The sequence below is a fragment of the Amphiura filiformis genome, chromosome 20, assembly GCF_039555335.1.
Source record: "Amphiura filiformis chromosome 20, Afil_fr2py, whole genome shotgun sequence".
In the NCBI taxonomy this organism is placed as follows: Eukaryota; Metazoa; Echinodermata; class Ophiuroidea; order Amphilepidida; family Amphiuridae; genus Amphiura; species Amphiura filiformis.
In genome coordinates this window covers 47,000,405-47,027,604 of record NC_092647.1, presented here as the reverse complement: position 1 = coordinate 47,027,604, position 27,200 = coordinate 47,000,405, and the positions used below count along the sequence as shown (strand labels likewise).

Below are 27,200 nucleotides of genomic sequence, written 5' to 3'. Positions count from 1 at the left end.
TTACAATCATTTTCACATCAACAATATTTAAAAACAAATTAGTCCCAATTTGTGCTATGACCAATGCATAAGCACATGTTATATAAAATATACAGTAGTACCTACATAGTACTGAAACACTAAAAATTTAGTCGTAGAACTTTTATAACAAAGTTAGCGGCTGTAACAGGATAATGTCCAAACCACCTGCGTAGCTATACACATCAATAAGAAATTAATAAATCTTTGATAGAATCAATGCCACAAATTTTTGGCAATGTCCATACACACACATACCAACATAAACCAATAAAACACCATCTTTGTTCCCATTACATATTTTGTTACAATTGGACAAGTTGCGCCTTTTTCAATATTCTCTATTTTCTGAAGTTTAATTATTTGTACAATATTCACTGACTTATACCATGTTTTGATGGATAGAAGCTGCTGATACCATTGGTGATAACCATAATCCGTATGTCCTCGAATAGTCATCCCCGGGGGCTTTGCATTTTCCAAAGGGAGGCGTTTATTAGAGGTCATTTTAGAACGATAATTCACGTTAAAATTGTTGGTAAGCTTAAAACTCACGCTGAAATGACGAACTATGAACTTAATTAGGAATGATGACTTCCGGTTCATTTCCAGGTTTACGATCAGACTTTTGCCAACTACCAATGCCATTTAGCGATCATGTGTGCACTTTTGGTAAGCTTACTACACAAGATGGAAAAGCATGGAAATAACAGCATTTTTGAAACATCTTGATTGGAAAAAATGGTGGGGGCATTTAATTGAAGGGGTGTGACTATTCGAGGATATACAGTAGAGTGAGTTAATCCTGCATTAATGATAACAAATTTGCTGTATCTTTGTACAGAAGGTTCTGCTTCCAAGAGCAAGATGATTTACTTCAGTTGCCTCACTCCACTCAGGTGTAAGGGGGAGCTGTTACATGGAATGCACTCCTGCCTTACATCTCAGGAATTGTGAAACAGACCAGCTTCAAAATGGAGGTAAACTCCTATCTAGGTGCCAACCTGTCAGCTTAACCATAATGATAACAGCTGTCAATGCCTTGATATGTCTTGACTAAAAAAAAAAAAAAAAATCTGCGCTGGTCAGCTCAGTAGAATAGATGAGGTACACTTGTGCAGCCCAGAGACTTGCTTGTAATCAGTGTCAATTTTCGAAGCCATTGCTGGATCCAGGAGTCTGTTTTAGCAAGAAACCAAGGGTGCATGTTCACAATGACAGGTTACAACAGTCCACTGGCCATCAAGGCTCTAGAAAGGTAGAAAAGACATGGGTTGGGTGAATACCACAAATGACATTGATTAACTCTAACTCTGTAAAATCTTACAAAGAAAACCACTGTGCATGCATGCATGCATTGCACATGTCAGGGATGACGCAATCAGCCCAAGTCATATATACCCAGGAAATCACTTCCCGGGCCAGTCAAACCCCCATAGCTACAAGTTGGTGATCTTGTGCATGGCACCCGAGGGGTCTAAGATTCAAATCCCGGGGGTGCCAAGTTAAAAATTTGTTCATCTTCCCTCCTTTTTTCGTTCCCCTTTCCTTTCACCAAAAACCATGTTTAGCGTAAAGATTTCCAAGCTCAACACTGCACAATGTTTGGCTAACTTGAAACATATTTCCTAGATTTCCCACTGGATTGGCCATGTTATCAACCCTGACCTTTACACTGAAACAAGGTCTAATTATACTCAAATCAAGTATAATTAAGCCTATCTCCCCCAACGGGTGGTCTGATTGGAGACTTCTGTGTTGTCCAGCCCTGCCCCATTGAAACCACAAGATTTCTCCAAGTACAGCGACCATTGGCAATGGCAAGTGTGCTGTGCTTGGAGAAATCTTGTGGTCACCTGCTCTTCAGTCAAAGGATTATGATGATGCCTCACTGAAAGGGAGCATAAACCCTGAAGACAGGGAGTATGAAGGGAGGCACCCAGGCTGTTGGGATTTGTTTAAAAAGAAACAATATAATGATGAAACAAATGGCCAAAAGTCAACCTAAGTTAATCTCAGCCTTTTCTTTTTTGTTGCATGATTAACTATAAATAACTTAGAAGGGCAGACTAATTGCTGACGGGGTGGCTATAGCTAAGACACTGGCATAAGCCTGCTGTTCATAAAATTTGGGTTGGGTATATAGATGTAGGTCATAAATTGACATACCTCTGATTGTGTTAAAACCTTGTGCTCAAATCATCTACACATGCATAGGCACCTTCTGATGAGACTGAAAAACAAAACATCACAGACAAGTCTGTTAATAATTCAAATCTGATATGTTGAGTTTAGAACATATAGAAAGAAACCAATCCCAACCGGAACAGGGACAGTGGATGTGAGCTTTCTAAAATACATTATTTTCAACTACCGTAAAAACTCGATAGTTAGCATACCGCAGAATTCCGTCTAGAAGCATATATGCCTCTAAACGAGGGGTTTTTTTAACGAAAGATATGAAAGGCCAATACCCTTCTCAAAAACATTGCAATAGATTGGTCTTACAAATATATATGTTTGTACAGCCGCCTTAATTATCAGTAATATAGTTGTTCAAACTCCAAATATCGTTTTTGTTGAGAGTGTCTGCCTCTTGTCTCTTGTGTCAAAAAAACCTCGTTTAGAGGCATATATATGCTTGTAGACGGAATTTTACGGTATGTGCTTACTATCAAAAAAAATAAAACTTGAACTATCCAGCACTTTTAAAACATGTAAACATGAAGAGCCCCATCCACAAAAGTGTAAAGGGTTTTGAGCAAATCTTCGATACACATAGTTATATACGAACAAGTAAATCTGCAAATGTGTGTCTCAACCCCATTAGCTCAGTTGGTAATGTGCCAGACTTTTTCAGGTTTTCAAAAGCGCTCGATAGTAAGCACATGTGCTAACAATCGAGTTTTTACGGCATACAAATGACAGTGACAAGGAGATTGTGAATGTCTAGAAGTAGTAGAGGATCATGAATAAGTTAATCAGCCAACAGCAGTACTCCGCTGATACACCTGCTGATGAAGGAGAATGGTTTCTACTGAAATTATTGAGAATTATTGAGAAAATATATTGAGTATTGTTGGCCAGTTTAATCAGCTTACTACAGGGCATTTCTGGAAGATTGGTACTGGAGCAAGTTGGGTTCCTTTGCTTACTTTCAAGGATAAATATCCAAAATGAAACTCAGAAACACAAAATATGGGATTTTACTAATAGCATCCTTTTTAAATCAGAAAATTTGTGAATTTTCTTTTAGACATACAGCGATTTCAATAAAATTCATGAAAAAGATGTTTGTCCATGGATGATTTACTGGTACATACATACCCCACACACACTATAACTAACATTGTAGGTGCACACCCTACGTGTACGAGCATTCAAAGAGAGGATTTGTGTGTATAAGTATAAAAGTGTGTCTGTCCCTGTACTCAAAGCGAGGACAAGAATGACTTTCACACATTCAAAGTGAGGACATTTTTCACAGCGAGGACATCTCTGAATAGAACATACATACAAAGAGAGGAAATCGCCCATACCTCCCCTATTCCCTCTACAGAAAGAGTATTCATAAAGCGAGGACTGTGATTTTGTCTTCGCTATGCCAAAATGTCTTCACTTTGAATGTGGGAAACTATATCTTGTCCTAGCTTTGAATGACTTGTTGAACGCACCTGTGTGCATATTGTTAAACATTCATGGACAAAAATCTTTTTAACCAAGTTTGGGGAAATTGCTATATTTCCTAAACAACCTAAGTAAATGATTTAAAAAGGGTACTATTATTGGTAAAACCCCATAGTTTGTGTTTCAGAGTTTCAATTTGGAGACATCCTGTATAGTAAAAGCTGTGAATTATTTAATATGTTCCTTTTGATTGATAACAGGGTGCTGTATTTTTTGCCCAAGAGATTTTTACTGCTACTTGTTTCATAATACTACAAATTTGATACCTACTTAGTTATTCCAAATGTATGCTTATTTCTTATCCCCAAAATGACACTCTAATACATAAGGCGACGAAAAAAAGAAACCCTGTTCTACGGGCGGACGGACCTTTCAAGTAGGGTCGGTCCATCTGCCTTTTTTTTTGTTTTTGAAATGACCCAAAAAATCACTAAAATTTGAAACTAATTTGCAATTTGAGAAAATACAAAAAAAAATTTTGTTCCTGAATTTCCGAAATTTGGGTCCTCATTCCTTTGTACAGGAAAAATTTTCCCCAATTTGTTCAAAATCTGAGTCGGTCGGGCCCGTAGAACAGGGTTTTCTTTTTTCGTCGCCTAAGCACCACTTACCACTAGGAGTGCGATCTGGGAGTTGTGGTAATCTTCTAGCGTGAAGTCCTCCTTGATGCCCTCCGTTTAGACTACTGGAAGGTGAACCATTATTACTCTTATTCTTGTAGTAATCTTCAAATACTATACAGGCTATAAAAACAAAATATTGATACAAGATTAGGCATATGAAATCAAATTTGTATTGCTCTTTTCTGACTGACCCAAAAATTTGAAAAAATAGGTTCACTCAAATCGTTATATTTTTTTTCATATTTGAATTTTCATACAGTTGATATAAAATCTGCAAAATGTTTTGCCCGTTCATAATTTGTAGCACACAATTTTAATATATTAAAAGTTGGACAAAACTTATAAATTATTGTTTACCATCATATTTTGTGGTGAACTTGTGGTTTTGAAACTTGTATGTGGCAAACTATTAGAACTATTACCTACCTCAAATTCAATCTGCAAACCTAAATACAACCCCTTTATGTTTTATGGTCAGTTTGTTGAATGTTAAATGCAATGGTCAATACTTGGCACCATTTTGATGTGTGGGTCAAGTATAGGGCCTCACAATTATTTCAACCTCATATGGATGGGCACCCCCCCCCCCTATTTTTAAAATCTTCCGGAGTCTATGATGATAGTCAGTTTTTGTCCATCAATTCAAAATAAGCAAGGGGGTCATGGGTAAATGCCCCCAGTCAGAACTCTTTCCCCCAGTTACCCCTCCCCCCGAATAAAAACCCAAAACTAGAACATTTTCCACTTTTGTGGGCTAATGAACAAAATTTCCCCCCATGCCCCAAAAACAATTACTGGCTCCCCCACTGCAACTAGTACAGCAAATCTTGAGATATTAACTGAACTTACCTGGCCTACGTTTGCTGCTTCCTTTGCGGATAACAAACGTATCTATGTCTTGCATTTCATCACAACTTTCTAGTACTGATCTGACATTTTCATAAACCTGCAACAGAAACATACAAACAAACAAAACAAAACATCAATATTAGGTCACAGAGAAATGAACCTAGATGAACCAGATCAGGGCAATACGGACTCTTAGTCAGTCAGGCGGCGAAAGTGGCATTTTCCATATACTCGGTTAGTTTTGTGGGGTTCATTATCGAACCCCAACGGTTTTAGCTTGTATTTATATTATTTATTAACATAGGCCTATTTGTTTGTGGTATTTCAAGCGTTTTAAAATTTCAAAATAATCCCATTCAATTACACGGTTGACGATGGAAATTTACTGAATTTAGAGAATGCACAGCGCATACCACCTGAGTCAGTAAACAAAATCCATACACCCTCTATGGAAGATATTACCTAAATCTCCCGCACAGGGAATATAGATTTCAAATAGAATCACACATTTACCAGACTGCAATCATGCAATGCTTCAATTGGAATTACCATTGTAAACAAGACCTTTAATTAATGCCCCCTTTTGGAAAATTAAACACCCCTAGGGTGTTCATTAGAGAAAATACTGTACAATAATAATAAAATTACAATGGCTTAACCTTAGGATTTGCGATGCATTCTAAATGTAAGTGGAACACATCCCTGATTTTCCTCATCAACAAATGTAAACAATCACAATAATGCAGACTTTTTCATATATTTTCAGCTAATCATGTGACTCATCACATGTCAAAACTAGATCATATGACACTCACCTGATCATCATGGACACATTGTAATGAGCACATATTGGTGAATGTCCAGAGATGCCCTCGTAGAAACTTGATGCGTTCTTCCTCCATGTGCTGCATTGTCTATATGAAGCAAGAAAATATAAGGATAATATTTTACTTACTTGACTAGAATAACTTATAACCTTACTGAAAGAAATATGCATACACCGAAACAAAATTACAACACATTGTCTATGGAACAGTGTAATACGCATAATCATGCATAACTCGTAAACACAAAATCGGAATCAACTGAAGTTTTAGGAATAAGCTTTTTTCAGGGATATCTACTGAAAAATGTCATAAATAGAGGATGCTAGGATCACGAAATACTCCTTTAAGTGGACATTTTATAATTAAAAGCACACATTTTATTAGGACTAGTGGATGTAGACTGTAAAATGCATCCCATGTCACACTCTTTCCTATGGAAACAGGTGATCCTTGGTTTTACAGGTATACATTATAACTTCAATGCCAAACCTAGCCTTAATTCTGATACCTAACACTAACTAAACCTAAATACTAACACTAAAAATATGCAAAATAATTGATTGCCAAAATCCTCCATACTTACTGCACAAAACTTGACCATCTCCTGCTCCCACTGCTGTCTGGCTTCCTCAAGATTCTCTATGAATGATTTATATGTGTTCTCTGAAATATGATCAAAATAAACATTATTCCATATGACCTGAAATTGATGTGAAGGAAATAGAGGACATGGAAGACTAGCTGCAGTATGTCTTCATTTGAAAGCACACATTAAGAAAACTTAAAGGGGCACTTCATGATTCACAGTATTATCCCCCTACCTACTCCAAAATCTGAGACTTTTATGCCATCAGAAACATTGGAAGTTTATGTAATATTGTATGCATGACCTTTCTTGCATATTCAGTCATTTAAAAAAGGCATCATCTGAATTTGTATTTCTGCCTGTTGACAGACATAAATACATTGCCAAATTGCATAGTACCCGGAGTGTGCGTCCGTGCACAATCAATGCATGGTCTGCTGTGAGATCTATATATCCAGCTCCTTCATAAAGTTTACTTTTTCCTTACAGCATGGACAGAAAAAATATTCTTTTACCTGCAGTTTCATAGGCTAGCTTTGCTTTGTCACATCTTTGTTGTAACTGAAATAAGTAAATGGGAAAGGATAGGGTTATCATATCATTTTAATTACATGGTTTCATAAAATATCAGAATCACACAATGATTCATCATCAGCTATACTTGGCACACGCCTGCTCAGAGAGCTATAATTTACAAAAGCATGGTCAGATCCAAGATGAAGTATGCTAGCACCCACCTTTGCACAGTATTTTTTGTGGGACCTGAGAGCACATCAGACACACCAAATTGCATCTTCAATATGAGGAACTTCCTCCTGATATCAAATAATTTTGATTTTTAGAAAGTTGCTATATACATGTAATATAAATTTTATGTGCTCTCAGGTCCCACAACAAATACTGTACAAAGGGTGACTGAGCCCTTAAGGGGAAACAAAAGTGAGAAATAAGCAGCTAGCTTACCTTTTCAAGTTCTTTGGGTGGAGCAATTAATTTATTTTTGGAATGTGCTTCTTCTGAAGTATCCTTCTCTTTACATCTGGACTCGTAGGCTTTCTTAGACTGAAAATGAAGAGAAAATGATATGATCGATTAATACTCTGAGTGCTGGCCATAGGCTTCAACATAAAAGGTCCAAATTTTGAGACTTTTTCTCAACATTTCAAGAGCTATCTTAAGAATCACTGAAAAAATATTAGGCTTGTTTGTACTCATTTTAATGCTTTTTTCATGCTGAGTCCAAATATGGTCATGATAATTTACAATTTTGAAATTTTTGACTTTTTAAAAAAGGCTGAAACTTGTTGTCTGCAGTCAACACCAGTGTGGAATATTGGTCCTGATTATGGTTCATCCACTGTCCTTATGGGTAAAAATGGTGTACAAATTGCCTTCTTCATTCTGATCTTGTTCGGTGGGTGCTGTTTAGATTGCAGGAATGCCATTACCATGCTTTTTCTGGAAGGGGTGTGTTTGTGTATGTAAACACAGCAAACATGGTCACACACATGAGGAATCTGCAAGCATTGGTCGGATAAATGAAAAATCTGGATCAACGAATTATGTGTAATTCTGCATTGAATTTCAGCACTTCAGACATTCAGTGCAGAATTGGGTGTAATTCTGCATTGACTGTTCAAAAGTGCTAAAATTAGGCCAACAAAAGATTACTCGATAGTTAAACACTGAAAGATGGTGTTTGAGTTCTGCATGCAAAATAAATAGTATGCTACATGCTTCAGAACATGATATGAAAGTCAAAGCATTCAAAACAGGTTTTCATATGAAGATCACACTGTTCACACAGCCGGATAACAGAGAGATCAGTTCTGTATACAAGAGGTCTGGATAAGGGAGGCTGGAATGTATTCACTTTTTATGGGCATTGCTTGTATGTTATTTACATGGGGTACTCAAGGTTGTTTTGGGTAGGGATGTGCCACTGAGAATATGAAAGTGGCCGGATAACAGAGAGATCAGTTCTGTATACAAGAGGTCTGGATAAGGGAGGCTGGAATGTATTCACTTTTTATGGGCATTGCTTGTATGTTATTTACCTGGGGTACTCAAGGTTGTTTTGGGTAGGGATGTGCCACTGAGAATATGAAAGTGGCCGGATAACAGAGAGATCAGTTCTGTATACAAGAGGTCTGGATAAGGGAGGCTGGAATGTATTCACTTTGTATGAGCATTGCTTGTATGTTATTTACATGGGGTACTTAAGGTTGTTTTGGGTAGGGATGTGCCACTGAGAATATGAAAGTGGCGGATAACAGAGAGATCAGTTCTGTATACAAGAGGTCTGGATAAGGGAGGCTGGAATGTATTCACTTTGTATGAGCATTGCTTGTATGTTATTTACATGGGGTACTTAAGGTTGTTTTGGGTAGGGATGTGCCACTGAGAATATGAAAGTGGCCGGATAACAGAGATATCAGTTCTGTATACAAGAGGTCTGGATAAGGGAGGCTGGAATGTATTCACTTTGTATGAGCATTGCTTGTATGTTATTTACATGGGGTACTTAAGGTTGTTTTGGGTAGGGATGTGCCACTGAGAATATGAAAGTGGCGGATAACAGAGAGATCAGTTCTGTATACAAGAGGTCTGGATAAGGGAGGCTGGAATGTATTCACTTTTTATGGGCATTGCTTGTATGTTATTTACCTGGGGTACTCAAGGTTGTTTTGGGTAGGGATGTGCCACTGAGAATATGAAAGTGGCCGGATAACAGAGAGATCAGTTCTGTATACAAGAGGTCTGGATAAGGGAGGCTGGAATGTATTCACTTTTTATGGGCATTGCAAGTATGTTATTTACCTGGGGTACTCAAGGTTGTTTTGGGTAGGGATGTGCCACTGAGAATATGAAAGTGGCCGGATAACAGAGAGATCAGTTCTGTATACAAGAGGTCTGGATAAGGGAGGCTGGAATGTATTCACTTTTTATGGGCATTGCTTGTATGTTATTTACATGGGGTACTCAAGGTTGGTTTGGGTAGGGATGTGCCACTGAGAATATGGCCGCCGGATAACAGAGAGATCAGTTCTGTATACAAGAGGTCTGGATAAGGGAGGCTGGAATGTATTCACTTTTTATGGGCATTGCTTGTATGTTATTTACCTGGGGTACTCAAGGTTGTTTTGGGTAGGGATGTGCCACTGAGAATATGAAAGTGGCCGGATAACAGAGAGATCAGTTCTGTATACAAGAGGTCTGGATAAGGGAGGCTGGAATGTATTCACTTTGTATGAGCATTGCAAGTATGTTATTTACCTGGGGTACTCAAGGTTGTTTTGGGTAGGGATGTGCCACTGAGAATATGAAAGTGGCCGGATAACAGAGAGATCAGTTCTGTATACAAGAGGTCTGGATAAGGGAGGCTGGAATGTATTCACTTTGTATGAGCATTGCTTGTATGTTATTTACATGGGGTACTTAAGGTTGTTTTGGGTAGGGATGTGCCACTGAGAATATGAAAGTGGCCGGATAACAGAGAGATCAGTTCTGTATACAAGAGGTCTGGATAAGGGAGGCTGGAATGTATTCACTTTGTATGAGCATTGCTTGTATGTTATTTACATGGGGTACTTAAGGTTGTTTTGGGTAGGGATGTGCCACTGAGAATATGAAAGTGGCGGATAACAGAGAGATCAGTTCTGTATACAAGAGGTCTGGATAAGGGAGGCTGGAATGTATTCACTTTGTATGAGCATTGCTTGTATGTTATTTACATGGGGTACTTAAGGTTGTTTTGGGTAGGGATGTGCCACTGAGAATATGAAAGTGGACCCATTCATATACCAATTTTCCAAGAAATTTGGACCCATCATAGCTACACCAAAAGTCAAAATTGTCGGTCAAGTTTAATGCAAATTGTTGGCAAATTTAGAAACTTTTGGCTACATGTAGGCAAAATTGGGAAATTTTTTTGAAATAATTACACATCCAAATACCAAAATTGGCCTAGGAAAGGGGGAAGGGTCATTGATGTATCATATATGAAATGGCTGAAAATGAGAGTCATGTTTGCACCACATTCTCATACGGTCATTTGTACTGAGTACCCCCTGATAATCTGTGAAAACCTGACTGAAGACGTTCATCAGGTCTGTTGATTAATCAATTATATACTGTTTGTCATCAAGACTAAAAAGACAGTTTCACCAGAAACCTTCTGGCTTTCTCATAGGAGATCATTCTTTCTACATGTAAGTCACATCTTTGATTGTTGATCCACTACTCAAGACCAATGTTGGAGACAGGAGTACTTGTTGTAAAACAACAACATTAGGTCAAGATTCCCACTCTAAGCAGATGGATCAATAACATCATCAATGCTTTGAAAAAGTTAAAGGTTTCAGGCAAAACTTTCAGCAGAAAAACATAGGTTTTTCTTTTGGTATTGACAAAAAACTCTAAAAAAGTGGACATACCTGTACTACTTTGTTATGCCAGTCCTTCTTATTTGCCTGCGATGCTTTGATAGTCTCTATAGGCTTTCTCTTATTCTCTCGTTGTTTTTCTCTGAATTCCTCTACCTTCCTTGCTTCATCTAGTAGTTGATTGCACATATCCATATGTTTGAGACCAATATTTTCTGTTTGTTCAACCAACGCAACCCATGATCCTTTCAAAGTTCTGAAAATTGTTTAAAATGTTACACATGATGAAATAGATGCATTTGTAGGATTGTATATTATTATAATATTGAAAATATTTTGAATGACAAATCCTGGAATACTCACAAATATTTACACTTTTGCCATCTTGTTTGCTGGGGAGGGTGGGGAAGGGGGCACTTGGCTGATGGCTTCCTCAGCATTTTCCACACACCCCCATCAAAACAAAAAAATTAATTGAAACTGCTGCAATTTACGCCACAAAAAGCTAATTGTGCAAATTTTCAGATGTCTGCACCTTCTGCAATTCACCCTAAGTACATAACATCGACCCAACCCATGAGTCTGGGTACATAATAATTATAATGGGCTATTCCAATTAAAATCCACACTACCCCTGTGGAAGAATTAGCTTAAGTCTTCCACAGAGGGAGTTTAAGTTTTTAATAGAATAGACAGGGGGAGTATCATGGGTTTCACATAGACATACCACCTAGACCTATGACTGCCCATCCCTAACCATGGCAGTAGGTGAAGCCACGTATCCAAGGTGATTTTGGTCGGGTGGTCGGACGAGAGAAATAAGCGTTCATGTCTGGAACGAAAAACGCGATCGTTTGCGTGATTGCTGCGCCGTTATCGCCCGCGTCAAATGCAACATGTTCTGTAGACGCGAACATGTCTGCTTGTTTGCGTCCGGGTTGCATCCTTGTCAAAATCGTGTTGACTTCACTACGCAAACCAAAGTCATAGGTCTAGGTATTTGTTTGTCTGGGGGGGTTTCAAAAAGATAACCCTGACCAATTACATATGAAAAACATACGCCCTCTGTGGGAGATATTTCCAAAATCTGCCACAGGGGTTGTGTGGATTTTAAATGGAAAAGCCCAATTACACTTGTAGCTTCTGTCACACATCTCTCAAAATAATCCGAACGACATGGAAAATATGTGAGATTTTTCTCACATATTGAAATAATGTGAAAAAATATCATGAATTATTTAACTAGACAATTTTTGGAATTGATGCATAACAAAAACAGTTGAGTAGATATCGTAGTTAGTAAGTATACAAGTTATTTAACTTTCTTCTTGGGTCTTATCTCTGATCAAAAAGTTTGTTAGCAGAAGGACGAAAACCCCAAATTTTTCAAGGTATCACTGCTGTTACCTTCGTATGGCCGAGTGGAGAAGGCTACAGGAACTGGGCTACACCAAAGGCCAAGAAAAAAACAACTACTTATTCCATTCACCAACAAAGTTTCTGTTTCACTTTGAAGTAACTTTCACAGAATTCATTATGTGAATGCATGTGTACTTCAGGGGTTCTCAAATTGCTGGCGGGCCACAGAGGGTCAAACTTATTTCAAAGGTATGAATTTGAGGGTAAACTAAAAATAAAAGTTTTAGTATATTTACTGAACATATCAGAGCTGTTTGGGCCAATAACAAACCACAATAATTAGTCAGAGCCCGTGGGCTGTGGGCTGCCTAATGCACTTCCTTCACTATTTTGCAGACTTTCCAGTTGTGTTGGATTTTTCTGTACCAGTACCAGCCCATTGTAGCTGTTCATCATTGCTAGGCAAAGAAAAAATTGTTTGGTTATCCTCCACAACTTTTTTAGGGTAGGATCGGACAGACGGGAAAAAAATATTTTCTTAAAGCTTTCATAGTCAAACTACTATAAAAGCCTAATAAGGCCAAAAAAAAAAGGTTTTATTTATTTTATCAATAAATCAGGTGTTCATGGGGGTTACCCCTTGAAAACTCACCAGTTTGGGCCTATTATGTTTTGCTAATGGCACTTTGTCTTTATTTTTTTTAACGTTTTCACCATCAGAAATCCAATGTGCATGGGGGATGTGAGACAAACCTTCTTTTTTTTTCCTAAGTGCTCCAAATGCATTTTTTGACATTTGGAAAAAAAAAAAAAAAAAATTTAGAAATTTGGTTTTTAGTGGGAAATCGTGTATTTTCGCATTTTTTGGAAATTCGAGGTGCGTTTTTTGGCCTCCAAAATTGTGTATTCTTAGTAGGCCTACCACAAACTCTCTCTCTCTTCCTGACCCTCATTATATAACTGTCTTTTCATCTTTCTCCCTCCACTTATCTGATGTTACATAATTAGGCTGTGCATCATTTGATTCCGTGTAACTCTTACCCAATTTCTTCTTTTCCACCAGCTTTTCTTGCTAGATTAATTAGATTTTCTGCATATGATCTCTCTGCTTTTGATCTGAAATAAATCAAATGAGAACCATTTTAATAAATCTTTGACACATCCTTCTTGTCACAAAAGAAATTACACAGGGAGAACTAAGGGCTTCATATATAGCCCCATGTATGTGTAATGCTATTGGAAATCTAAGACAAAAATGGCAAATTGTATTAAAGATTCAAGTAAATTGAGTGGTATCACTTTAAAATAAACCACAACCACACATGATCAGTTTTGCAAACAATTTCTTTACAACTTGTTTCCGCAGATATTAATAGTGCCAATGTCAATGTCAGATACTACAAAGGTATTAATGTACAAGCACGCTTATGTATTACTTCAACATGGCTATGTTTTACAACAGATTTAAAAATAACTACAAACAACACAATATGTGCAATATTGTGGGCTTTAAAGGCCCATTCTGTGATTTGCTTATCCGGAGGATCGTAAAAATCATCAAAATTCAGATTTTGGCACATTTGTAAAATGTCATAGATTTGCTACATGTAATATACATGTAGCCTGCCAGTGGTTAAACTGAAAGCTGTAAAAAAGACAAAATGAGACATTTTACATGAATCTGTAATTTCTATGGTAGAGAAATTACCTACATGTATTTGATTGGGGCTTCAATTTTGACAATACTGCTGTTTTCCTTGTTTTTGGCCAAAAATACCTGAATGACAATTTTAATGATTATAATCCTTCACTCTTTAATTTATAAACAATTAAAATTTTTTTACACCTTTGCTGGAGTCAATGAATTATATGCCTTTAATCATGTTTAATAGCAGTATTTACTTTTTGTGCTGAGTTTATATGATGCATTTATGTAGGATATGTACATGTAGGTATGGTAATTTAATACAGGATGCAGAGTTTTGTAAGCAGACAAATCACATGAGCCCTTTATTTCACTTTCTAAACATGACTTTCTATTGCACACCTGAATGGATTCACACTTTTAAGTTCACAAGAATTCAGTTTTGTATTTATTCTACCATTTTGATCCAACACAATTAATACACACTAGTGTTATTTAGTATACAATGTAGGAACTTCATGACCTGTCACCCCTATGAGGAAACAACAGCATATATATGTATACTATTCAGCTTTTGTCAACATCCGAAAGTGATAGGGTTTGGATGACTAAGAACATTCTCTCATTTAGTATGCGATATGCACTGAACAAAGTTGTACATTCTGGACTACATTATGTAGCTGAATGTGTATACAATGATAACTGAGGAAACCCAGGAACCGAGGACATCCACGGTTCCCTTTCTGAACCAGCGTATTGCACACGACATAAAAATACTTAAGAACCATGTCTCATTTGCCGTTGTAGAAAGAGAGTCATTTCTCACTTGGATCGATGAATCCACACGTTTAGAACTAATAACTTTGGGTGTGGTCCTCAGTTAGATAAGATGTAGGGGACAGGGGACCACCTTTTGGCAAAATGATGCATATTTTGTTCTTTTCAGCCACTTTTGACAATTCAAGCCAATTGTCCCCCCCCACTTCTCACTTGGATCGATGAATCCACACGTTTAGAACTAATAGCTTTGGGTGTGGTCCTCAGTTAGATAAGTTGTAGGGGACAGGGGGACCACCTTTGGCAAAATGATGTATCTTTTGTTCTTTTCCCCCCTGCCCACATTTCAAGATGGATTGACACTGAAATGGTGCGGAAACTTTTTTCTTTCCCGGAGTTTGGGGTAGAAGGGGTTGGGGTTATGAGGTTATATTATGTTCAGTCAGGCGAACCGTAACCGAACAATTTCTTATCCAAGACCTCATGTTTAAATAATTTAAGGGGCTCCTTAAAACATTATGTGATGAGCTATACCATATTCAACCTAATCAGCACCCGTGCTACCCTACGCACATTGAACATTGAGCTTCACTCTGTAATATTTGCCTACCATATTTGTTTCCATTATTGTGTAATTACAAATAGTTTTGAATGGGAAACCAGGACTCAAATTTAGTACCTGTTTGCCACTGGTCTGTGCTTCTGGCAAGCTGTAAATGCTGGTGGGCAAGTAAAAACACAAATTGGGTACTGAGTGGTTGATATAATCCCCAAACCTGGAAAGACCCCCTTTTTGGCTTTCGCAACTCTGAAAGACCCCCTAAATTTCTCTGAAGGCCCTTGATTGTGGTAATTTCAGCTCTAAAACACCCCTAAATTGCTCATTCCTCACATTTCTTCAGGTGATTTTCAACCAGAAAGCCAAGAAAGACCCTTGATTTTGATTGCTCGTAAAAGACCCCCTTTTACTTGTTCACAGCTCCAAAAGATCCCATTTTACAGCTATGCCGTCAGCTCCCAAAGACCCACAACCTCATAATTCTGTGGGAGCATACCCACTAAAATTTATGGTGTGCCCCGACCAGGCTGTCATAAGAGGGGCCAGCCCCACCCCCATCTGTTCCGCTTATCTGATTCCAGATTACACTTGTTTATGATCTGGGTGTAGCGTGATATTCCAATGAAATTTATTTGTTTGCATGTTCATGAAAGATGCAACAGATTTGACAACAAAGTAAAATCATATATGAGCCTGATCTGATTCCAGATCACTTGGTCTGAGTCCCTACTCAAATTTGATCTTCACAGGAGGCAATTTCCTCTCTGTTATATTTCCTTAACCTTTCCTCACACTAGGATCCACAACATGCTCATCTATCAAGGCACATGTCTTTAACCCCAATACATTTGTACATTCATTGAATGGCCTTTGAAAATTTGGGTACAAAAACTCATACTCTGCAACTTGAGGTCATATTTTGCACTAGGATTGTTTAATTGAGGTTATTGAATTATGTCACTGGGATGAGGCCATTGTGGTCCATAGTGTCAGTAGGCCCCAGTATCATTTGAGTCATCAATATGAACCTATTAAAATGAACTTATTATTCAATATAAGGCTTAAAACAATTGTTGTATTCGAGTAAGGCTATTGCAAAATAGGGTAGGGTGGTGGATTTTTTTTTACTTTTCCACTTCTTGTACTAAATTATGAATATACTTGATCTTGCAGTCAAATCACAAAATGACAAAATAAGTTTTTCCAAATCTGAAAAGCGCTTTATTTTATACCTCTGTGTTCTGCAATCATAAATTTGTTAGTTGTATTCCTTTTTGAAGAGCACCGCATGGTGTTTTCTGCTTTTTGGGGTGCCCGCTACTTTTTATTATTATTTCAAGAGAATTAACAAAATCAGTGATAGACGAGACTTGTTGCTGTTCAGATGGAAATATATGGGTCTATGTCTTTGGGTGACAGATCTAAAGGAAAAATATGGGGTCTTTGGGTGACAGAGCATGTGCTGGTAATGGGGTCTTTGGGTGACAGCGATGGTGAAAAAGGGGGTCTTAACAGATCTACATAAGCGTCACTTCCGAGTGCCCCCGGATTTCAGCACATCACATCAAAGCTCCCATTGGGCGCTCCATTCCTTTTTTAAAGGAATTTTTATTTGAAGGGCTTTAAAAATGTCTTGGGTCTGGCCCAATTATAGGGTAGGGCAGGTTACTGCAATAGGACAATTTCTTATGGTCTAACTGCCATTTTCTGAGTAGGCATGTAATTATTTCATATGTAGCCATTTTTTTAAAAACCACATCTGCTTTTAGATCACTTCCTTGAGAGATGCCAATTCCAGTCATTTCTATTTTCATATCATAAATCATAAACCATTTCATAACCAACTACGACTTTTTGGAGTAAATTATACGCAAATTTTACTTTCTTTATAAATATAATTGATAACTTTATCAATACATAATATGCATCGCATTAGAGGTTCAGGTATATACAACAAAAAAAATAAGATTTTATTTATAAACATTCATTAAAATAATAATAACATAATACTTGAGGGCTCGGAGAGCACATCATGTTAAAAGTAGGGAGAGCATCAATTTTTTGGCATGATCAAGGGTGGGGGGGGCAGACCATTTTGAGATTTTGCCACCCTGGGGTACTGCATTGACCCTTATGACTGTAGTATATATATTTTGACATAATGAAAATAACGCATAAAATGAATCATTTGCTTTTAATTGAATTTGAGATACTAAAAAAAGAAATGTTCAAATTCTTGTTTACTTAGTTGTTGATACAGCAACATAAATAATCATACAATTCCAAAGTACAATTGAATACCTGAGTGGAAGAAGGGCCCAACTCCATTTTTTTTACAGAAATGAGTTAGACCCAGCATTTTATTGCCAGCAGACTGTTCTTCATTGTGTGTGAAAGATGAGCCAAAATCCACTCTCTAAATAGTCTTCCACGTACACTTAATCATGAGCTTTCATGGAAGAAAGGCCCAACTCCATGGGCCCTTCTTCCACAAATATAGGGTTAAAGAGGAATTTTGTTCATCCATGAAATCAGCTTTTCACTACAATAAACTTTCTTGCTAACATTACATGAGTTCTACTTGTGCATAATGGTGATTACCTAATTTCTGTAGCTATTTATAACACGGAACTGGCACTTGCAGTATATTAGTGGAAGAGGGCCCACCTCCAGCTCGTATTAAGACCTGTACCGTTGCCATCGAAAAATCATATATAATTTCGAATGTATGTAATATTGAATGTTCATGTATTAAAGGTCCCATGAAGATGAAAACATTCTGTCTATAAAACTTTTCCAAATATTAAGTTTTTTCTTAATATCTCAAAAACAGTTTTGATGGAGTTGGGCCCTTCTTCCACTCAGGTATTCAATTGTACATACAGTACAACTTAAATCAGTTTCAGCCAAGAATCTTGTTAAAATATTTCTAGTATGTACTCAATGGCAGCGTAATTGGGCTTTGTAAAGCTTTCATGCTGACTACTCCAAAGTGACGTCACCGGGAGAAATGTGCACAAAGCGCACGTGTCAATTTTACCAGGCGAAATGTGCACAAAGCGTGTGTCAATTTTACACCAATTTTGGTCCAAAATGTGATGGACATGACAATTGGGGTTGATTTGTGCATAGTAGTTTGTACTGGCCTACCCAGTAAAGAGCGCCCCCAGCCTAATACGCTGTTATTCTTACCTTTGCTTGAGGAAGTCCTCATACTCTTTACACATTTCTCGGCCATCTTTAGATCGTTTCATCAACACTTCGTAGCCATTGACACTGTTAAATTCAGGATCCTGTGAGGACAACAAAATATGTTTTAATTACTAATAATGTTTATTTCAATTTATACTTGCAAAATAAAGAAATAATTTATAAAATATAGAGCAGAATAACAAAATAAAAACAAGGTACAATACCAGACACTGACAACAGTGAATATGAATATACACCCCTAAACATAAACAAGTTTTACAAGTGCAATTTCCTACCCTAAACAAGTACACTGTATTGGAAACTCAAGAAAATAATTTTCTTGACCCTACAACCCTACATAACAACTGGAAAACGTTCAAAAATTCGTAATTTTTATGCCATACTGCCCTACCATGGCAAAATGAAGTATTGACCAAATTGATTTTATACTATTGAGATATTGGACAAAAACATTATTATGTCCGTTTAATACTGAAGAAAATACTAAGATAATTTGATAGTAAGTTTATTAATTGTAATTTAAGGTTGGTCTGAACCCTGGAATTATGGAAACTTTCGAGGCCTCATAACTGCTAAATTGTTGGTGTAAAGTATATAAAAGTATACATATTTAGAATGGCAAAGACTTGATAAGTTCATCTGTGAGGTCAAATTTGGGCCAAAATGCTCATTTTTGACCCAAAATCCCTAAAAAACGGTTTTTTGGCCCACTTTTTTTGTGCAACATAAAAAAAGATTCTTGGGCCAAATTTTTTTTTATATTAATTTTTAAAAACTAGATAAAAATATCTAGGGACCGCTTTTTTTATTTTTTTTGAATTTTGGCCAACTTCACCAAAAATATTTGAAATTTGGGCTAGAAAATCTGGCTTTTTATGATTTTTTGAAAATTCAGCGTTTTTTGACAATTTTTGGTGCAAATTTCTCGAAGTTGGTCGAAATTCAAAAAAATGAAAAAACGATCCCTAGATATTTTTGTCTAGTTTTTAAAAATTAATTTTAAAAAAAACAAACGTTTTTTGGGATTTCAGACCAACCTTAAACCAACAACTTTTCTTAAAGCTCTTGGGGCTTGCCAATCTTTGTGGTTTAACAGAAATCTATATAAATAAAAGGAAGTCGCTAAATCTTGTCCAGAAGCAGGCTCGAGATGCTTTCACTTTCAGCTCTGATTTATTCGTACATTGATCGAGTACGATTGCCATTAAACCATCTGACGCTCATTTTGCAAAACTATTCAATCACTATGGAAATAACACAAAAAATGGCTGGTTGCTAGGCCGTTGAGGTCAATAACCTTATGGGTCAGGTCATGACAGCAAACGCGTCAAATGCAAGCTGTGTCCAACACGCGCTGTAAGTGGCGAGTCACGCACCCGCTGCTGCACACGGCACCATGGTTTCACGCGCATTGCGGGCGCATGGTATGGACGCACTTAATGTTGGCTTACGCGCGTGAGGCCCCAGACAAACGATGGTATGTCTATGCGTAGGCCTACGTATGTGTACGTGACTGACTGCTTCTCTGAGACAGTGGCGGATCCAGGAATTTGGGAAAGGGTGGGGAGAGGGGCACACGCGGAAGGTTTTTGCCGCCACCTTTTTGAATGGCCACGAAGCACCATTGTGTCGCGCCGTGCAGATGGCTGTGTCCCTCAGAAACTTGGTCAAAGCAAAGGCCTTGAAGCCATTTCGGGGGGATCATTGGGTGTAAGCTGATGAAAAGGGGTCATTGGGTGACAGATTTGCAAAAAAAATCCACTTTTCAGAGGGAATGTTAAAATGTAGCCAACAGAGTCGTTCAATTGTTCAGTATTGCCCGAAAAGGTTAAATGTTAGGGGGTGGGTGAGCCCACTTCAGTGGAACTTGAAAGTCCACATTTTGGCAATTCTGCGACTCCCTCAAATAAATCCTGGCTATAATGTAGGCCTAGCTATTAACAACACAGGCTCATAGTCGCTTAAAATGTTTTGTTGCAACTTTTAAACATGTTGCTTACATGTTTTATACCGTTATAACCGAAATTCTAGCAACCTCTTCTAACATTAATGTTTTATGTTTGCTGGGATAAAGTTAAAATCAACCATTTTGTCACGAGCTGTTTCAAAAGAAATCTGAGGATTGAGTGAGTAACAACATTATCACAGGTCTGGATATTCACTTAAAGTTTAGCTTCTTTAATATGACAGGAGCTAACATATGATTATCAAGCTAACATGATCATTGCTATACTGGATGAATAATCTACACCAAGACACCATGATTATCATCACCGTTTACCATGTTTACTAACCACTCCTGTTTACTAACCGCTCCCGTTTACTCAACTAGCGGGGGGGACCCGCTAGTATTAGATAAAAATCTAAACAGTATTTTTACTATGAAGACAGGTGTGATAAAGGTATTGTGTATGTTGATGATTTACTTAATCCTCCCCATCCAGGTAGTAAATTGTTTGAAGAATTAATTCTTGATTTTGATATTTCTAATCATGATAGGAAGATATTTAATTTTTTTATGAAAAATGTTCCCTCTATTTGGATTGATAATCCAAACTTTGATATTTCTAGTTCTGACATATTTAATAATCTGGTTGATAACCTTATCCAAGCTCCAAAAACTCCTCGATATGCTTATTCTATCATGATTGAGAAATGTGTTCCTGAAAAGCATGTGTGTTTTTGGAATGAGTTTGTTAATGACCCTAAGGATTTGGAATGGGAACAAATTCATCTTCGTAATTTTAAATGTTCAATTGATTCTCGATTTTGTTCATTTTATTTTAAAGTCTTTCACAAAGCTATTGCTTTCAATGATTTTTTGTTCAAAATTAAAAGGAGGGACTCGCCGGAATGTACCTTTTGCAATAAGATGTCAAAAACAATAACCCATGTTTTTTGTGATTGTGAGATCATCAAACCCCTTTGGGATGATATAGTTAAAACTATTAGAAATAAAGATGATATTGATTTTGATATCTCAACATTTGATAAAATTTTTGGGGTGCCGAGGACATGTTTTTGACATACTTGTTCTTGAGTGTGAAATATTATATTTATGTGTGTAAATTTCAAAACAAACCTCCCACCAGTATTGGTCTTAAGGCTTTTATTAAAATAAATAGAGAAACAGAGTATTTCATTGCTAAGTAGAAAAACAAACTCTCTTGCCACTTTCGTAAATGAAGATTTGACATCTAATTTTCTGTTTTATCTTGTCTTGTTTAGGATGTAATGTGTATCGGACTTTCTGTATTTATAATTATTATTTTTTTCGACTGATTTGGTAATTTTATCATGTATCTTAGAATGTTTGGGTAGTGTGACTGCATAAATTTGTATTTCTAATTTTTGCTGCCTTGATGTGATTTGTTGCTGATTTTCTTAATTTGTTTGCTGAAATGAATAAAAATTATAAACATTGAAATATAAAAAAAACTTTTCTTAAAGCTAATTTGCCTAAAATCGAAACAATAGGCAATTATTTGGTCATTGCTTCCTTTTGTTGTGGTTTTCCAGAGATTGTCCTATGCTTTTTATGTACAAAATTATTCAACATGAGAATTTTCAACTTTTTAGAGACATAACCAAGCTACTACTTTTTATTCAGGGGGAAGATACCTGTATCCAGGTGTAATACATGTATTATACATGTAAGCAATAAAATACATTTTGAAAAATAAATGGTCATTGCTTCCCTTTGTCATGGTACATGTACATTGCAGGTCAGCATACTACATTTGTCTCAAAGGACCCTAAAACTTAGCCCGACACATCATGGCCCTAGTTGTTCGCATGGAGAAGGGTCCGGACAGTGGAAATCGTAGTGACGGAGGTGTGAGTACCTTGGGCTACCTAAAACTGTGATAAATTGGGCAAGGTATACATCCTTATATTATGTTTATTTACTTATTTTTTTATGTGAATCTTTAAATGCATGATACCCCTTCTCAATGACCAGCCACGCCCAGACCCCTCAAATCGAGAAAAATAGATTGCTTTTTTGCATGTCTGAACTCTTCATTTGTTTATTTTAATTTCGCTTTTAAATTTGCATGAAACTAGAAACGATAAAATATTTATGTACTTCCTGGTTACACTTCCCTGGTCAGAAAGTACAGACACAATGGACTATGATGTAGTGATTACAGCTACTACATCTGATATGATAAACAATGTTTACTTTTGACCACCAAGATCAAAACTGAGTGATAACACAGGCATAGGTCTCAAACACTCTGATCTTGATCAATTTGAATGATACACTAGCAGATTCCTATTGCTGTTGCCCAATGAGGTACACTGCTGCTCAGCTACTTTATTGGTACTCTAAGAGTACAGGTCTGCATTGGTACTCTTGAGCAGGGTTCGATTTACTTGAAAAATTGCGTAGCAATTTTTAGCGAAAACCTTATTTAGGCGATGTTCTTATAATATTAGCATATATTTACATTGTAAAAAATTGCTATACAAGCTGAAATGTAACAGGTTGTCAAAAATGGGAGCATTTTGCTCCACGACCAGCGTTCGAAATAGGGCCGGTCAGCCGGCCATTGGCCTGTAACTTTTTGGCCTGGCCGGTAAATTTTCTGACTGGCATCTAGTTGCCGGCCCGGCTGGCCGGTAACTTTTTAAGGTCAAGCCTGGTTGGCCTGTAACTTTTTGAGGCATATTTCGAACACTGTCCACGATACCAGTTAAATCGAACCCTGCTCTTGAGTACCCACATTCATAGTCACATACAATGTATGTACAGTACGGTACACACACTGGCACTGGATTGATACTGTACTGGTAGCAGAGTAGCCACAAAGTAGCAGCAGTGTACCTCTAGGAATTAGTCGACTCAGGTTTAGTCAATCATATCCTGTTTTTATGCTTTTTGGTAAAAGTACAAATTTTGCAAAGGTCCACTTTTCACAAAATTGCCCTCCCCCTCTTGTAAAAAGGTCCACTTTTTCAAAATCTACACCTCCCTCCAGAAAAATCCTGCATGGGTCTGAATTCAATGATGCATGATGATTATCAGGTGGTATGCGCCGTGCATTCTCTAAATTCAGTAAATTTCCATCGTCAACCGTGTAATTGAATGGGATTATTTTGAAATTTTAAAGAGCTTGAAATATCACAAACAAATAGGCCTATGTTAATAAATAATATAAATGCAAGCTAAAACCGTTGGGGTTCGATAATGAACCCCACAAAACTAACCAAGTACATTTATATGGAAAATGCCATACAGCCGAGTGGATTTGACGGCTCTCTCCGACCATCATGCCACTCGCCGCCTGATGATTTATATGTTATCACAACTTTGACAACTGAAAGCAAAATACATCTGTGCAAACTTTTGTGTCTCATTACTGCTCAACCACACGATCAACAATAAATCTAATATTCTTTGGTCAATTTGATCCTAATAGTTCATTTCAGGGTCTCACTTTGGTTTCAGTTGTTGACCACTGAGATTATAAAGCTAATGGCCCAACTTCCTCAATATTTTGTACTGCAAAGTCAAGCAAGTGATGACCAAAATACTGGGTAGCTCTGTCAAGTGTAGTTGCCATCCAGTGTTGACTGCTTGTGAACACATTTCATTTTAAACTAGTTTCCCAAATCAAAAGCCTTTTTTGGGGATAATATTAATAAGTTATGATACATTTTAAAATGGGTGTTTATTTGGGTAGTACTTTTAAAGGATAATAAGTCACAGGCTTAATTATGAATCGGGATCGGATCGGATCGATCTGTGAATTTTGAAATCGGAGATTGGCACTGCCATTCTTAGGCTGGATCGGCCAACCCTACATTGGCCAATGGCCATATTTTTGTGTGTAAGAAAATCTATGATGTTATGTTCACTCTACCGAAAAGCTGAATTAATACTACATCGCTGAATGATAGCGATTGGTTTTTAGCCTAAGAGGTTGAGGGCTTTAGGTTGTGTTGGGAAAAGCGCACTACCTCATTGGTAAAATACATGTACCAATCGGTCGCCGCTCAGCGGATGGCAGCAGGCAGTGTTGTAGTCGATTCATCAACATCCGAGTCCAAGTCATCAGCTTCCCAGTCCGAGTCATCAATGTAAAAATCCAACACAAAAGTTCTTTGGATTTTCCATTAATTTTGAGCATTGCACCGCAAACGATGTTGGGTGGAAGATGGAAGTACCAGTATTCAATTATAAATGGGCGGGTAAAATTACCCAAATGGGCTACATCGCTAATCGATTTGATTGATTGATATGATGGTTGTTTATGGACTGGCTAGTTTGCTCCAAATTGTATTTTCAGCAAATTCCACTTTCCGTGATTGCCGAATTGAGGTTTGTCGGAAATCTCAACGCAAACATTTACGGTAAATATTCAAAGGCCTAATTTTATAATGTCACATTTTGTGTGACTTGGATAGGACTCGAAGCCGAGTCATTTCTGCCTGAGTTCTTTAAATCCGAGTCTGAGTCATGGACTCGAGTCTTCCAACACTGGCAGATGGATTGGAGTGTAAATTTAGCATCAGTTGGGACCCTACAATGTATACCCTGGACTCATTGGAACAGTCTAAACACTCCACCTCTGTCAAGATCAAATGAATTTATTATTCTAGTATATTCAATGTTTTAAATAGAGGGGTCGGTGGGTCAAATCCTGGCAGTGCTGCCGACAAGGGGGTTAAGGGGGTGCGTTACCCCCGGGCCCGGGGTTCTAGGGGGCTGTTAAAATAAAGAAAACATACCTTAAGGCCAAGGAAAGTCGATTTTGAGATTCCCGTCACCCGCCCTCACTTCATTTTCTGACCCTCACTTGAATTCATTATTGTGATTTTCCAAAAAATACCGATAAAAACTGGTTATATTTGCAAAAAAAATTATGAATATCCCTTTATTTTTTGTGGAAAAATCAAAATCAAAACATCCATTTTGCTGTCAACCTTGCAGACTCTTTTTAATATACTTTTGAATCTCATTTGGGCTAAACATCCATCTTCAAGTGAGTGAGCTGCAAATAACAACACATTTTACATGCGTGTTGGTCATATAATGAAAGGCAGAAAAATAATGAATAATGAATAATGAAAAAGTTACCTCACTTGTTTTCAGAACTTATTTGACGGGAAACTCAAAATTGACTATTAGGGGCCTAATGGGCCCATAGAAGCAAAGAAAAAGACCTCAGTGGCCGTAAAAAAGGGCCCGTGTCATTTTACCCCCGGGCCCGTAATGGCTCTCGGTGGCACTGTATCCTGGGCAGGTCAACAGCCGCTTCCGGGGCGTTTTGTGCAGAAACCACATCAAGATCAAACAACTTTACTTCCACTTTCAAATCCCGGGCAGGGAAAACAACTTTTCTCTTCATCTTCTTTGTTCCTTTTTCTTTTTATACTTATGCAAAAAGCAGAGGCAGTTGGGTTTATGTTGTAGTTAAATGACTATTATCTAGAGCATTTTGGGTCTAGAATTTTAATTTGACGGAAAGTTGCAAATTGTACCTTTAACATTATGGATGGATTTAAGGCTAATGGAACTCGATTGTTAGTTTCCTATTGACCGCCCGCATCACTTTTTCAATTTGGCCAAAACTTTCATTATTTTCATAAAAAAGTCAATTATCTGAACATTGAAATGGAAATAATCAAAATTGAAACTCTCAAAATGTCTGACATCCCCTGCTGATCATAATGAGCAGTTTTTCTTAGTTGTACATGTAGGGGTAGAGGATGTAGTAAATAATGGAAATTTAAGGATTACCTCATCATGTTTCTAGTGATTACAAAAATTGCTAATTTCTTTTCATTTTTATGAAAACAAATTCAAATCTTTTCTCAATCTGTTGCAAAATGTCTGTAAAGATGATCTAAGCATTAATACCTGTTTTGAGATGGTCTTTCATCAACAATATATACTTTGGTACTGGTGGGGTACCGGTACCTAAATTTGGAGAAAGCTGTTCATAAAATCATTGATTTTGTTGACATAATGGATAATGAAAAGAGACCGAATAATGAATAATGAAATTGCGACCTCGTCCTTTTTTTTAAACATCCAATCGGAAACTAATAATCGAGTTCCATTGGCCTAAGGCGATGAAATAAACAGTTCTACGGACGGACAGACAGTAGGGACGTCTGTCAATCAATTTGGAAAAATCTTGGTCACAGTCGGGCTAGTCTAGAATGGATTTTTTTTCTTCGCTACCTTTAAATATTTTAATATAAGTATATTTAAAAATATTCACTTACCCAAAAATTATCTGCAAACTGCGAACACATTTTGTCCTTCAGTTTCTCTCACAATTGATATGAACAAACTTAATTTATGAGCAGGATCAGTCTGAGCAACCTCGGACTATTCAGAGAGCAGAGCTAGACAGCTAGTTGTGTAGAGATGATTTCTGAATTTTTAAATCCAAGATACTATACAACACAACTAGTGACTCACATCACACACTATCACAAAGCCAGAAGCTTATACAAATGGCAGATCCTCTCAAAAGTCAAATTTTCATCCCTCAAATTAAGTTAAAAACCACACTTCAAGTCAGAGAACATTCTTACTGGCTGAAAGATACAGGAATACTGCAAATCAGGCATGTAATTGTACACATATCTATCACGTTATTGACTTTCACAGATAATAAATCAGTGCCAGCATCATAAATAGATTCTGATGATCA

The 27,200-nt window shown here is 37.2% G+C and overlaps 1 protein-coding gene across 1 annotated transcript; it reads right to left on the bottom strand.

Annotated features, from left to right (window-relative positions):
* Nucleotides 1–1,224: 1,224 nt before the first annotated feature.
* On the bottom strand, nt 1,225–27,200 carry LOC140141854 (proline-serine-threonine phosphatase-interacting protein 1-like). Its single transcript, XM_072163725.1, has 12 exons — nt 26,767–27,200; nt 18,508–18,608; nt 13,376–13,450; nt 11,027–11,231; nt 7,554–7,652; nt 7,106–7,151; nt 6,588–6,667; nt 5,993–6,091; nt 5,178–5,274; nt 4,317–4,448; nt 2,188–2,251; nt 1,225–1,268 (listed from the first exon to the last, which is right to left on the bottom strand). Exons 1-11 carry the CDS (start codon nt 26,794–26,796, stop codon nt 2,199–2,201), a joined length of 1,017 nt encoding a protein of 338 aa, XP_072019826.1. The 5' UTR covers nt 26,797–27,200; the 3' UTR covers nt 1,225–1,268; nt 2,188–2,198.

Coding starts and splice junctions, on each gene's coding strand:
- LOC140141854 (XM_072163725.1), bottom strand. CDS start 26,796: ATGTGTTCGCAGTTTGCAGATAATTTTTGG. Junction 18,609..26,766: donor AGTTTGCAGATAATTTTTGG/GTAAGTGAATAT, acceptor TTGTCCTCACAG/GATCCTGAATTTAACAGTGT. Junction 6,092..6,587: donor AGATGGTCAAGTTTTGTGCA/GTAAGTATGGAG, acceptor TGCTTCATATAG/ACAATGCAGCACATGGAGGA.